This window comes from Python bivittatus, unplaced genomic scaffold, assembly GCF_059951505.1.
Source record: "Python bivittatus isolate LINGU-HERP-01145 unplaced genomic scaffold, Pbiv_v1 ctg000100_np1212, whole genome shotgun sequence".
Taxonomy (NCBI): domain Eukaryota; kingdom Metazoa; phylum Chordata; class Lepidosauria; order Squamata; family Pythonidae; genus Python; species Python bivittatus.
This window is the reverse complement of record NW_028277038.1, coordinates 2,676,398-2,688,458: the sequence shown is the minus strand read 5'-3', so window position 1 is coordinate 2,688,458 and position 12,061 is coordinate 2,676,398. Positions and strand designations below refer to the sequence as shown.

General features: G+C 46.6%; 1 protein-coding gene across 1 annotated transcript in view; it reads right to left on the bottom strand.

Moving 5' to 3' along the window:
• Positions 1-255: 255 nt before the first annotated feature.
• Positions 256-12,061, bottom strand: part of DNAH10 (dynein axonemal heavy chain 10) — a 54,104-nt gene continuing 42,298 nt past the window's right edge. The window contains exons 66-79 of the mRNA XM_088135262.1: positions 11,772-11,876; positions 11,036-11,190; positions 9,994-10,148; positions 9,704-9,887; positions 8,918-9,118; positions 7,273-7,482; positions 6,744-6,839; positions 5,256-5,427; positions 4,467-4,598; positions 3,967-4,178; positions 3,681-3,848; positions 3,168-3,348; positions 2,401-2,546; positions 256-1,895 (exon numbers count right to left, since the gene is read on the bottom strand). Coding sequence (XP_087991388.1) covers positions 1,749-1,895; positions 2,401-2,546; positions 3,168-3,348; positions 3,681-3,848; positions 3,967-4,178; positions 4,467-4,598; positions 5,256-5,427; positions 6,744-6,839; positions 7,273-7,482; positions 8,918-9,118; positions 9,704-9,887; positions 9,994-10,148; positions 11,036-11,190; positions 11,772-11,876 — 2,264 coding nt within the window. The 3' untranslated portion in view covers positions 256-1,748. The remainder of the gene's footprint in view (positions 1,896-2,400; positions 2,547-3,167; positions 3,349-3,680; positions 3,849-3,966; positions 4,179-4,466; positions 4,599-5,255; positions 5,428-6,743; positions 6,840-7,272; positions 7,483-8,917; positions 9,119-9,703; positions 9,888-9,993; positions 10,149-11,035; positions 11,191-11,771; positions 11,877-12,061) is intronic.

The window sequence follows — 12,061 nt, the reverse complement described above, 5'->3', positions numbered from 1 at the left end:
GGTGCCGGGGTGTGAAGGAGACCAGCCGAAGGAGCCCCCCCCCTTTCCAGCACATGGTCCTGATCACAGTGTTCCTCTTTTCTGTTAACGTTTTTATCTAGCGCTAACTAAAATCCCAACAAACTCTATTTCCTTAATCCTGGCTGAGCTTGTTTGTGTCCTTTGTTCAACGTGTGGAAGAGAATCGGGGGAGAGTGGAAGGGGACTGAGAGGAGCAGCCAAAGCCCACTGTTGTGCAAAGGCAGAGCGGGCTGGCAGGGGGGACTCTGCTGGAGGTGGAGAATAGAACCAACTATCAGGGCGATACAAGGGTCTTCTGTAGGCCAGCCTGGCCCTTTGGCCCCCATGCTTGGTTGGGGGGCTTGCACCACAGCACGCTAAGGGGAAGATATCTGCCTATGCGGGGAATCTTCTGTTTTGGTTGCAGGAGTGCAGGGGAACTGAGCAGAGGTACGGAAGTTAAACTGAACATCTGAAATTACTAGTCCAAAAGTAGGGAAAAAAATCTACTGGCCCTGTCAAATTCAGGGAATGAAGCAGAGCAGTTGCACACGCGCGCACACACAGATGCACAGGAAAACTACTTTGGAAGCACCTCCAATTCCAGAATGGTATAGCTGCACCCAGACAATGGATTTCTTGCATGGCGAATTGCCCAGATGAGAGCTCCCTTTAAGCCGCATCTTAAAACACGTCTTTGAAAATGAATTCTCTTTCAATGGAACCAAAGTAGCTGCTTTCATCCAAACCCGCTGTCCAAAGTAAGTGGCAGAGGCTCCTTGGAGCCTCCCAGGTACACTGATGCCTCAGCGCTCTGGGCAATCCCTTTCTGAAACCCAGTGCCAGCCTCCTCGCAATGCGGTCCTGAAAGGGTCCAGCTACTCTTTTGCTGACCTGGGACGTAAAGTCCAGAATCTCCCAGACCGCACGGGTTCTGCCATCTGGGTGTTCAGAATTCAGCCGGAGGGCAGGAAGATTGGTCTTATTCCACTTTCCAAGATAGGATATTTCTTTCGTGGTGGATTATTTAAAAATGTTTAGGTAGACATTAAAACTCTGCCTGGAAGAAGAACAACAAAGGTGTATACTTTGAACACGATGCCGTTTTAAAATGCAGGGCATTGACCAGCATCAATTTGGAACCCTTACTAATTTCTGGGTCAAACATTACTGCCAAGCATCTATTCAAAGAATTCGGGAGGAATGCCCTGTGAAATTAAAAAATGCTCTTAACCTTCTTTACAATCCTGCAGATCAAAAGGAGATAATATTACGTGTGATTTCACCAGACAGCTTAAATTGCATCCACACTGAGAAAAATTGGCTAAAGAATACCCAAATAAGACCCCAATAAATCCATTTCCAAGGTGGACAGACAAGTTAATCTGTTGCAGCAAAACTAACGGCATTTTATGGAACCGTACCAAGTTATATATTTATTTTGGGATAATAATAAATACGTTAACCTTTCTGGGTGCCCCCGTAGCTTTAAATCAAAAACTACATTTTCTCCATCCAGCACATTTGCAAAATTATTTATTTGTATATATTGCAATACATAAATATTTGTTTTTAAAAAAACAAGAAACACTAATTGAAAATTAGTTTTCAACAAACCTACAAAAGACATCTTTGGAATCAGGAAGCTTCCGGGGGCCAGAGTGAGGAAGAATGGTTTTTCCATGGTCTTCTCTCTTCCCTCATCCAAAAAATTTGTAACAGAGCTGTAGCATGGCTGCATCTGATGTTCAATCGGCATTTAAGGTGAGGCAAACACCTTGGAGGACCCAGTGAGAAATATGCCTTGTCGTAAAAAGATCAGCTTCAAACACTAACCCAACGCCCATAGCGTTCCTCCGCATGGATGTCGTGTAGACCGGGGTCCGGAAAGTGTTCTAAAAAACAAAACCGTCACGATGCCCTTGTAAATGGCCTCGCTGCTCATTAAAAAAGAAAAAAAATAGAACCTGTTTGTGCTGGCTGCCAGCATCCTCTGATAAACCTGGTTAATCATTTTGCTTTTTCTCTCAGGGCAGAAGGGTGGCGGGGAAGAGAGAAACCCACACGTTCGACGGGCGCAATGTGATCAAAGGCATTTAGAATCATAATGCGATCATATTCCAAAGGGATGTTTTCTTAATAGTTTGGGGAAGAGTAATGTTGCCAAAAATGGGGAAGGATGGTCAGATTCCAGCTGCCAAACGCCATCCAGGATGTCCCAGCGGGCAGGGTGACATCTGGCTGAAGAACTGCCATACCATGTGCCGGTCTGAAACCGTGTGCCCGTCAATGACAATATGGAAACAGAAGGTCGTGCCTATCTGGGAGGGAATATCCTACCCCCCCCAACTTTGCATTCTAAACTCAGAACCGAAGAACAGCTCGTGACCTCAGCTGTACCTGTAGTTTGAGACGATGGGCCTCGATGGGAATGATCTTCAAGATGGGCAAATCCACAATCAGCACTTTGGGCTTGCTCCTGATGAGGCAGCCGTTCTCGAGGTCCCAGTCAGCCCCTTCCAGGTACAGGCCAGAGACGAAGCATCCTGTGGAAGGGAGACACCCAGCCCACTCGTATTTTAGAAATGCTGCCCCCCGTCCAACAAATCCAGGACGTTAGGACACATGGCAGAGTTGTTGGGAGCTTGGCACCACACAAGTTTAACGAATTATTATTACAGCAAGATTAGTAAGATTCATACATTGCTCTATTAATTTTACGATTGTATTAATGCATTGTTCTGTAGGAGTCCAGAGGGGCCAGGCTCCTGAAAGGCCCTGTTCACACATGACCCCACTGACCCAGCCTTCTCTCTCCCATCAAGTGACCCAACGACAGAGTCCTCCCATGGGCAACAGGAGGCAGTGATTTCTTATCCCACTTCCCCCCCCACCCTTTTTTTTGCTCCCCACTGGGCCAAACAGGAAAAAACTGGGTGGCTTAATCAGAGTCAGCTTCAATGGATGGGTCTGCTGCCCCAGCCCCTTAACCCAGTTGAACAAGTTGTTGAAAGGGAGCCTGTTTCTACCAGAACGCTCCCTGCTGAAAGTGGAGGGGCCCACTTTGTCCCTTTGCACAAACAGCACCCCCATCTTCCGAGTCCTGCTCCTGTCCATCAGCAGCTTGGCCAGCTTCCTGAACGCAGGGGTCTTGGGGAACGCCTCACCTTGGCCGGGCCGCTCCGTGACCTCGTCTGCAGTCCGGTATTTGGTCACTTGGGTGTATAGGGTGGACCGATCTAGCGGCCAGCCGTTCTTCCGGCAGGTTGCTTGAACGAGGGCCGTGAGGTAGGACTCGGGGATGTGCAGTCCCGACAACCACATGACGCTTGGCTCACTTTCCTCAACCTAAGGACAGCAAAGAGCTCAGCGTGGCTCTTTCCCAGGGTAAATGAGGGTTCTCAGGACCCAGCACAGCTCTCCGGGCCCATGTAAGCAGTCCACTGGAGTTGGGCAGCCAATAAATTTAAATAAATATATTTATTTATTTGTTAAATGTATATGCCGCCCATCTCCCCCAGATAAATAATAGTAATAATAATTCCCATCATTGTTGGTAGCCCTTTTAGCTGATATGCCAGAGAGTGAACTGGGCATGCTCTGCAAAGGGGGCCCTCTGCCCCAAAGCACAGGCTCCCTCCCCTTAAAAAGGGCATTAGAAAGGCATCTTGCGTACTTACCCACAATGTGTATTGGAGAAACCTGTTCTTAAAATAAATCATCCAGTTGCCAAGTGTCTTCAGCGTATCGGGAGCTAATTTCCTCCAGATGTTTGGAATTTGCCCATTAAAGAGGGCCCGGGCCACTTCGTCCAGTTCGTTGCTCATGCCAACCTCCCCAGCCAAGGCCTGGGCAGAGGACACAAAGGATGGTTGCAACACTTTCCATTCAAGACACCAAAAAAAAAGGGGTGGGTGAGTGGCTGAGGGGGAGGGGGGTGGGTGGGAAAGATGATGTCCTGCTTACTCGCTGCAGTTCAGCCAAAGACTTGGTCATCCGAACAATGAGTTTGTTAAACCTTTCCAGTTCCTGGAGCAGCACCACCGTCGTTGGCGATATGTCAATCCCCAAAGTCTTCCTAATTTGATCGATATCAAAGACCTTGGGCATCTTGTTCTCAATGTCCTTGGCAACCTGGCCAATATATTCATCTCGGCTGATTCCAGCACTAGATTCACCTAAAACCAGGACAACGAGATCAGATGGAGGCACATAAAGAGCCTCTGTGTTGGGGGATGAGCAAATCCAACACTGCGCATGGGGAAATATCTGGTGATTGTTGTTGCTGTTGTTTAATTAATAAGGATCTCTAGTTTAGTTCTGCGCTTAAAACAGATGATATATCCTACTGCTGTTCTCTACTTTTAAAGGCAGAGTTTCATCCCTCTCTTCCCGAGAGCCTCAACAGACCTAAGGGCCACTCTTGCCTCTTTGTGAAACTCTGCTGAACCTCCTGAGGGTCATACCTGTTTGAGGCTGCAGCTCTAAGAGATGTGACCACATATCGCGGGCTGCCTGGGTATAGTACCCAATTTCAGCATTCGGATGAAGACCAAACACCTCTGGGGTGTTGGCGAGTGGAAGGGACTCGATCTCTTCTGTGAAATGAAGAACCAAAAAGAGGGGGAATGAAGAGGCGGAGACGCCATTCGCTTCTGGGAAATGTATTTTTCCACCAACTAAATCTGTAACGTTCGTCCTGAACAGGGCTTCAATATAGATTATTAAAAAAACCCCTCTGCATGCTTATTTTTTTTTTTTATATATATATATATATATATATATAATCAAGAGATAGCAATGAAAGAAGCAGAATCGGGGCCTAAAATATGGAAGGGCTAAGGATCCCTATGCTAAGGTTCCCTAATATGAAGATAAAATGATAATTTTGTCTGGAAGAGTGCTAAGTTAATATAGCTGTCTCCCCGACAGATCAAACCTTAAACGCTGAAGGACATGATGTGCAGTATTTAAGAGAAACGAACGCCCCCCCCCCCAAAAGACAGACTAACAAATAAGATCTTACTGCCAAGTGAAGGCAACAGGGGTGTAATTGTGCACGTCCCATTGACACGATTGGGGGTTATGCTCAATGGGAACATTCGTTTCATTAGGCTCATAAGCCACTTGTGTGCCAGTGAAAAACAAGTATCTGAGCAGGAGAGGAGCCAGAAACACCCAACCAGAAGCTGAAATCCATTATGGAGGAAGCCATAAAAGATCTCAGAGACACAGTGAGAAAGCTGACCCCTTACCAGCAAAATCATCCTTTGATGTCCCTTCGGGGATTCTGTAGTCAACATCATCATTATGGAAAAAATGGAAGGGCTGGAAGGTATCAAAGATAAAATCTCCCAGATACTCGTCCATGTAAATAGTAAGGATGCGCCTGTCAAAGCTGTCGATGGCTCGTCCGCCATACATCACCTGGAAATCGGTACCATGACAAGACTGTTATCAGCATTTGAGCTGGACTTTTCCCTGTACTGCTCTAGCATACTAAACCAATTTATAGGTAGTCCTCAACTTACAACGGCAATTGGGACTGGAATTTCCATCGCTAAGCGATGTGGTTGTAAAGTGCAACTGCATCACTTAGCAACAACAATCCTGCAGTCCGAGTTGCCACTGTTAACTGAATCCCACAGTCATTAGGCAAGGCAATTTCCTGCTGGCTTCAGTCAGTCCCAGGCCTGCAGGCAAGTAAGGGGCTGCTGCTGGGTAGGAGAGGGAAAGAGAGAGTGCGCAGGAGTGTGGGAAAGGGTCAGGGAGGGTCGCAAGACATGCAGCGTGGCATGGAGAGGGTGCATGAGGGTGTGAGGAGTGTGCGAAAAGCACACATGGGTTGGAGAATGTGCAAGTGGCTGGCGTGGCGCACGTGCAGAGGGGCTGGGGGAGGGTGCGTGGGTAGAGGAGACTTACCCCAACAATTTGCATATTCCCTGCCAGCTTCCCCTTTGACTTTCTGGGGAAGCCGACATGGAAGGCTGCAAATGGCGATCATGTGATTGGGGGGCGCTTGCCAACCGGTCGTAAGTGTGAACAGGTTGCCAAGCACCCAGATCGCAATCATGTGACCACGGAGGTGCTGGGACGGCCGGAACTCTGAGGACCGGTTGTAACCACCATTCATTCAGTGCCATCATAACTTTGAACAGTCACTGAACAATTGATTGTAGGTTGTCTACATCAGGGATAACGTTTGTTAGGCACCAAACCCTGGCCTAAGTCATTTTCAGCAGCACAGAATCCCCACTATTCTCAGATTGTTCTGTTTAAGCCAGGTTTCTAGCCCGCAGGAATCTAAAAAAAACTGGCAAGGTGATAACGCCACAGTAAACAAACCAATTAAGAGATGTTAGGAAGAAAGGCAAGAACTTCATGTTTGCTGTTTTTAAAGTTTTAAAGTATTTTCAAATTTTGAAATAACCAGGTGCAGGTAGAGATGTAACCAACTGCATTTGTTTCTGATCAGATTCTCAAGAACTGAGATTAAGAGTTTACAAGACCTTTGCCTATAGAAGTCAATGGGTTAATATCCCAGTGTGTTCAGTTCAATGGATCTTGAGTAGAAGGCCTGTCAGCCTGTTGGAAGGGGGGGGAAGAGTACTCTGCTTTAGAGCCCCCTGATAGTCAGAAGATGTAATTCTGGGTCATCTGATTCAATATTGAGCAGGTTCCTGTGATCCTTTTTGAACCCCACCTGTCATCTGGAGCAATAAAACTACCAACTGCTTGCTCACCTCTCCAATGAGATACTTCAGGCTCCCCCATGGAATTTTGTCGTCATTTTGCTGGAAAGCTTTTGTCAAGTATGTATTGAGAATCTCCATGCAGACCTGATGGAGTTGTGGGGTGGGTGGGAGGAAAAATCCATGGGTTAATCACTCAGGACCTTGCTTGGTTTAGCCTTCCCAGCCTCCTGCTCCTAATATGACAATTGGCCTCCTTCCTCAAAGCAAGATGGAAAATCCAAATATCTGTGAGTAGTCACTGCCCCTGGCTGTAGCAGAGAGATACTGATTATACTGTCAATTTGCAGGAAAAAAAATAAGCACAGATCCTTCAACAACTGGCTTAAGAAACGTTAGGTCCTGCCTTTCATGTGCAATGACCTGATGCCTCTTTTCTTAAAGATATTTGTGCTGTGTCAGTTGTAAAACAGGACTTTAAAAAATCAGGGCTCTGGTTCGTCCCCATGTCTTTTGGAGGCCCTCCTCGATCAGAGAGGATCCTGACCTGCAACTCCTTAGGAAACAAAATGCAGATTACCTGGAAATCTGATTCATTGAAATCATAGGGCACGTTCCAACCAATCTTCCCAAACTTCCTTCTCTCCTGGACCACAGCGTGGAAAAACGCTAAGACGTAGACCAGGGACTTGAAAGCTGGGTGCTGACACTGCTCGAGGGACTCGTGGGGGATTTTGAAGAAGGTCGCTCTCATGTTCAGCTTCAACCCATTGGGTGGCTCCGTGACGACCTAAGATAGGAGAGAAAACGACCCCAATTTCTGATGGGCCAAGTTGCCAGATGCAATCACTTTCCAACGCTCCTCTTCCTAAAGATGCTTTTTGATATTTCATTGGTCTTTCTGCATGCCTGCTGTGCCCTTCTCTTACAACCCATGCTCCTCACCCAGAATTAAGCCTAGTGCCATTGATTTTGACTGTTTGGGTGCTATTTTAAGCATTTATCTTTCACGTTTTATTGTTACTCCGTGAGCGCCCTACAGGCTGAACGGGGGACATCGAAGATGCTGCTGCTGCTGCTGCTGCTGCTGCTGCTGCTGCTGCTGCTGTGAACGTTATGGACTCTATCTGAAATCAGTAACATGAGGAGAAGGAAAAAAAGGGGGGGGAGCAGCATACAGAGTGAGAAAGCCAACAAAGAGCAAAGCTATCTAAAGAATGTGGATGTGCAACAACAGTAAATGATCTGGGTTACACAAGATGAAAGTGGAAGCTGGACCAAAGTTGCTCATCAGCAGAAAATGACACTCAGATGAGATGGACCCAGGGCAGAGAGAACCTCAACAGTCAAGGATGAGGCCAAGGGAAGCCAGCTGAGACAGAAGAAGGAGTTCTCCTTGTTGCATGGAAGGCTGGACAGGAAGCTGGCTGGGAAGCAGCATGCCTACACACAACATCTGAAGCTGCAGTTCGTTTCCTCTGCTCCATTCAGGCTCCTCAGCCAGTTGCTTGGTGCATTTTGGTCAGTATGTATGCATAGAAGTACTTAAGACTTGTGTGCACTCATGGGGAACTGTGTGGAATATAACCTGACCATAGGATAGTTTTTATTTCTTTTTGTTTCTGGAACTCTGAGTTCTTGATCTCTCAAAACCTCCCAGCCACAAGCTATGAGACTGCACCTGCCACCTAAAGTAAAGCTACAGTCCATGCTGTAGAGGAACGTGCTCCATGTAAGGTTGGACCCATGGTTCATCTCACCCGGTATTAAAAACCTGGAACTTTGGGGCTATAAGGTTAAGGACTTTTGAAAGGTCTGTTTTGGAAAACAGACTTGGCTGATTGCATGTTGGAAAAATTGTGACTGAGTGAAGGCTACGTAAGGGTGCCCCTACTGCTATCTGATATGATTCAGTTCAGGGAGGGATTTCTGGGAGGAGAAACAAAGTCACCATTGAAAGGTCACCAGCAGGCCTTCCCCAGACTGTGATTTAAAATGAATCAAACCAACTTGACTGTGATCAATGCTTTCAGCTCAGGAAGTTTGGAATGCTGTTCTTTTGTCAGATCATCTGGCCTGATGAAGTAACTTGGTCTGATGTTTTTCTTGGTAGAGGACAAATGGAGGTGGCCACCAAAGTTTGGCTCCCAAGCGCCAATGCCTCCTACACAGAAGAGCAAATAAAATGGGAGTGCACAAAATGGCACCTTCCGGATGTCATTTACCTTAAGAGATTTTTGAAGGATCCCAATCGGAAAACCTTTGGTAGGGTCAGTTGTCAACCACAGCCGAAAATCTGGGTGAGGCTTTGTAATCCTTTCAAGGGCCTTCTCCAGGTCGATCAGCCACTTCACCAAGAGGTGACAATTCTGCAACATGAGCCACTGTCCACGGGTCACCGCGTTGTCCAGCAGCTGCAGTGCAACCTGGGAAAAGAACAAGATGGGAGTATGAGCTGTCTTCACCATTTAACCCAGAAGGGATCTTCAGCCAAAGAAGTGAGGATCCATGCAGAGATCCACTTGAAAGAAGGGCGGTGGGAAGCCATTGGTTCACTTTATGGGTCTATAAGTTACTGAAACTCCAAAGCATATCTAGTGGACTACTATTATCTTCAACACTTACTGTGTTGATCCGCTAGGCAGAGCCCACTGGGAAGAAAGAACCAGCCACATCTATGGTCTTCTGCCCAGTTTTTAAAACTTAAACCTAAATTACCAGGTGAAAAATCAGTAACTGAGCAAGAAGAGGCTGGCCCATAGGCAGGCTGACAGAAGCAAAGAGGCATAACAACACTGGAATCAAATATAGTCCTTCCCCATATTAAACAGACTGACATTGGGGAGGCAAAGAGAAACCCCCAGCAGCCCCATCCGGCATGGCCACCAACACGTGTGGTCATTCAACAACATCTGGGGGACCTGCAGGTTCTCCACTGCTGATAGAGAAAACAGGACTTCACGCCCCAAGGAAGGTAAAGCCATTAACCAGAACTTTCTAGCCAAGCCTACCTTCTCCTGCCCCTGGCCCATCGCCAGAAATTTCAGCCGGTTCCCTCCAAAGCCTGTCCGATCGGCCAGTTTCATAAGGTCACTGGCGGGGTCAGAGCCAGGGCTTAGAATGAAGACAATGGGTGAATTTGGGGTACTCTGCTCAAAGATGGCCTCGAAGCTGATCACCGGAGGTTGGACATACCTGAGGAGGTGAAGGGGGACGAGAGAGAAGGGGGAGAGTCAGGGACTCCCTCTGGTGGACCTGGAACTCAGATGTTCTACTGAAAACAGAGAAGAGGCACACTTACTTCACACCCATTGTGAGAGTGACATAGTCAGTCACAGCACGATAGACCCGATCCACCCGAAAGCACCGTAAAAGGAGCAGCTTTTGGAAACTGGTGAGGCTGTCACTATAGTGTAAGGGAAACGGAGTTTGTTCCAGAGCGTCAATATCATACCACTGGGAAGGAAGGAGGGAAGGAAGGAAGGAAGGTCAAAGCAGCATTCAAAAGGTATTCCATGTTGTTTCCAATAGGAAGACAAAGGACAAGGTTCATACCCTACAAGTAGTCCTCACTTAACGATCATTTGTTTAGTGACCATCTGAAGTCACAATGGTGCTGAACAAAGGGACTTACAACTGGTCTTCACAATTACAACCGCCACAGCACCCCCACGGTCATGTGATCGCGATCTGGGTGCTTGGCAACCAGCTTGCACTTACAACAGTTGCAGTGTCCCGGGGTCACGTGATCGCCATTTGCGACCCTCCCAGCCAGCCTCCGGCAAGCAAAATCAATGGGGAACCATGTGATTCACTTAATGACCACGTGACCCCTGCAAAAATAGGTTGTAAAATCGGGTGCAACTCACTTAATAACCGCCCCGCTGAACAACACATTTTCTGGTCCCTATTGTGGTTGTTCACTGAAGCAATGAGCATGAAACTGAGCAAACTCAGGGAGGCAGTGAAGGACACGAAGGCCTGGCGCAATATGGTTCATGGGGTCACGAAGAGTTGGACACGACTTAACGACTGAACAACAACAAATTGTGGTTGTTAACTGAGGAATACTTGTATATTAAACCAAAACCAAATGTGAAGGTTTAGCCAGCTCACTGTGGCTTAATCACTACACAAAGTTAAACTCACCACTTCTTAGTGCAGTGTGTAAACCAGGTCCATTATAAGAGTGTTCTCAATGTCTTCTATGGTTTATATACCCACCCTACTTCCCAAAGGAAGTTAAATTTGCCTCTTTGATTCAGCACAACCCCCTTAGAAAGCCCACTTCCCCTTACTCAGATTGGAACATTCAAAGATACGAGAAGGAGGAAGGTGCTCACGGCTTTCCAATCACTTAGGTTTTCTTCTAGGTCATACGGAAGACTACCAAAATTTTCTGGAAAGAGGTCAGAGACACGGATGATGTCCTCCCAGCCTTGATCAGAAAGCCAGAGGCCTGGCTTCTTCCGGGCACTCTTCTCCAACGATATATTGCCTAGAGACAAGGGAAGACATCTGGACCAGACCATCCGTGTGCTGGATGAACAAGCTGCACCCCGAATAATTCTTTTGGTAGGCGTGGATCTTTCCTTAAATTGAAAAAGAACTGAGCTGTTTATCTTACTGCCAAAGAATCTCAGATGGTTTGGGCCACTGATTTACTGGAATTCCTTCAACCTGATAAATATTTAGTTCTAAAGTAGGTTAATGATGGCAACCTTATAAACAATACAGAAAACCTCATAAAAACTGCCATTTGGTGTCCTGTGTCTCTTGTATGTTAAACGTCTAGTTTTTTAAAACAGGATCTACCTTAAGGGTTTGTTTTTTTATGCATCTGACCTCCAGTCAGGCCTACCGAGTTGGATTTTTCTATTGGGATTAGCTCTTTCATTTCTTTCAAGCCTACAGGATTGAAAGATGGAGTATAAATTGAGTCAATAAATAAAGTGAGCGGCCCTGCTTTGAAGGGTAATAAAATCTGAAAGTCCAAACCACTGCATAAACAAAGACATCAACACCAGGCCCAGTTCTGAGAGTACATTTTGTCTGAGCCTTGGAAAAGTACCCAGATACCTTTCAAAAAGAAATCCAACTCTTCCTGAGGAACTCTGTGATCAGCCTGTTCAATCTTGATGGTCATGTTGAAGGAGAAAAGCAGCTTGTGCTTCTCAAACAGGCCTGTGAATGAAAGTGTCATGGCCTCTATTAGCAGAGACAATTCTTTCCAAGCCCATGCTGGGTAAAAACATGACCAAATAGAGAAACTCTTCCTTATTTCAAAACCAGAAATGTCACTTTTGGGGGAGCTCTGCACAATTGTTCTCTCACCATGGTTTTCACTTACAGCTTCCAGTTTGATCAGG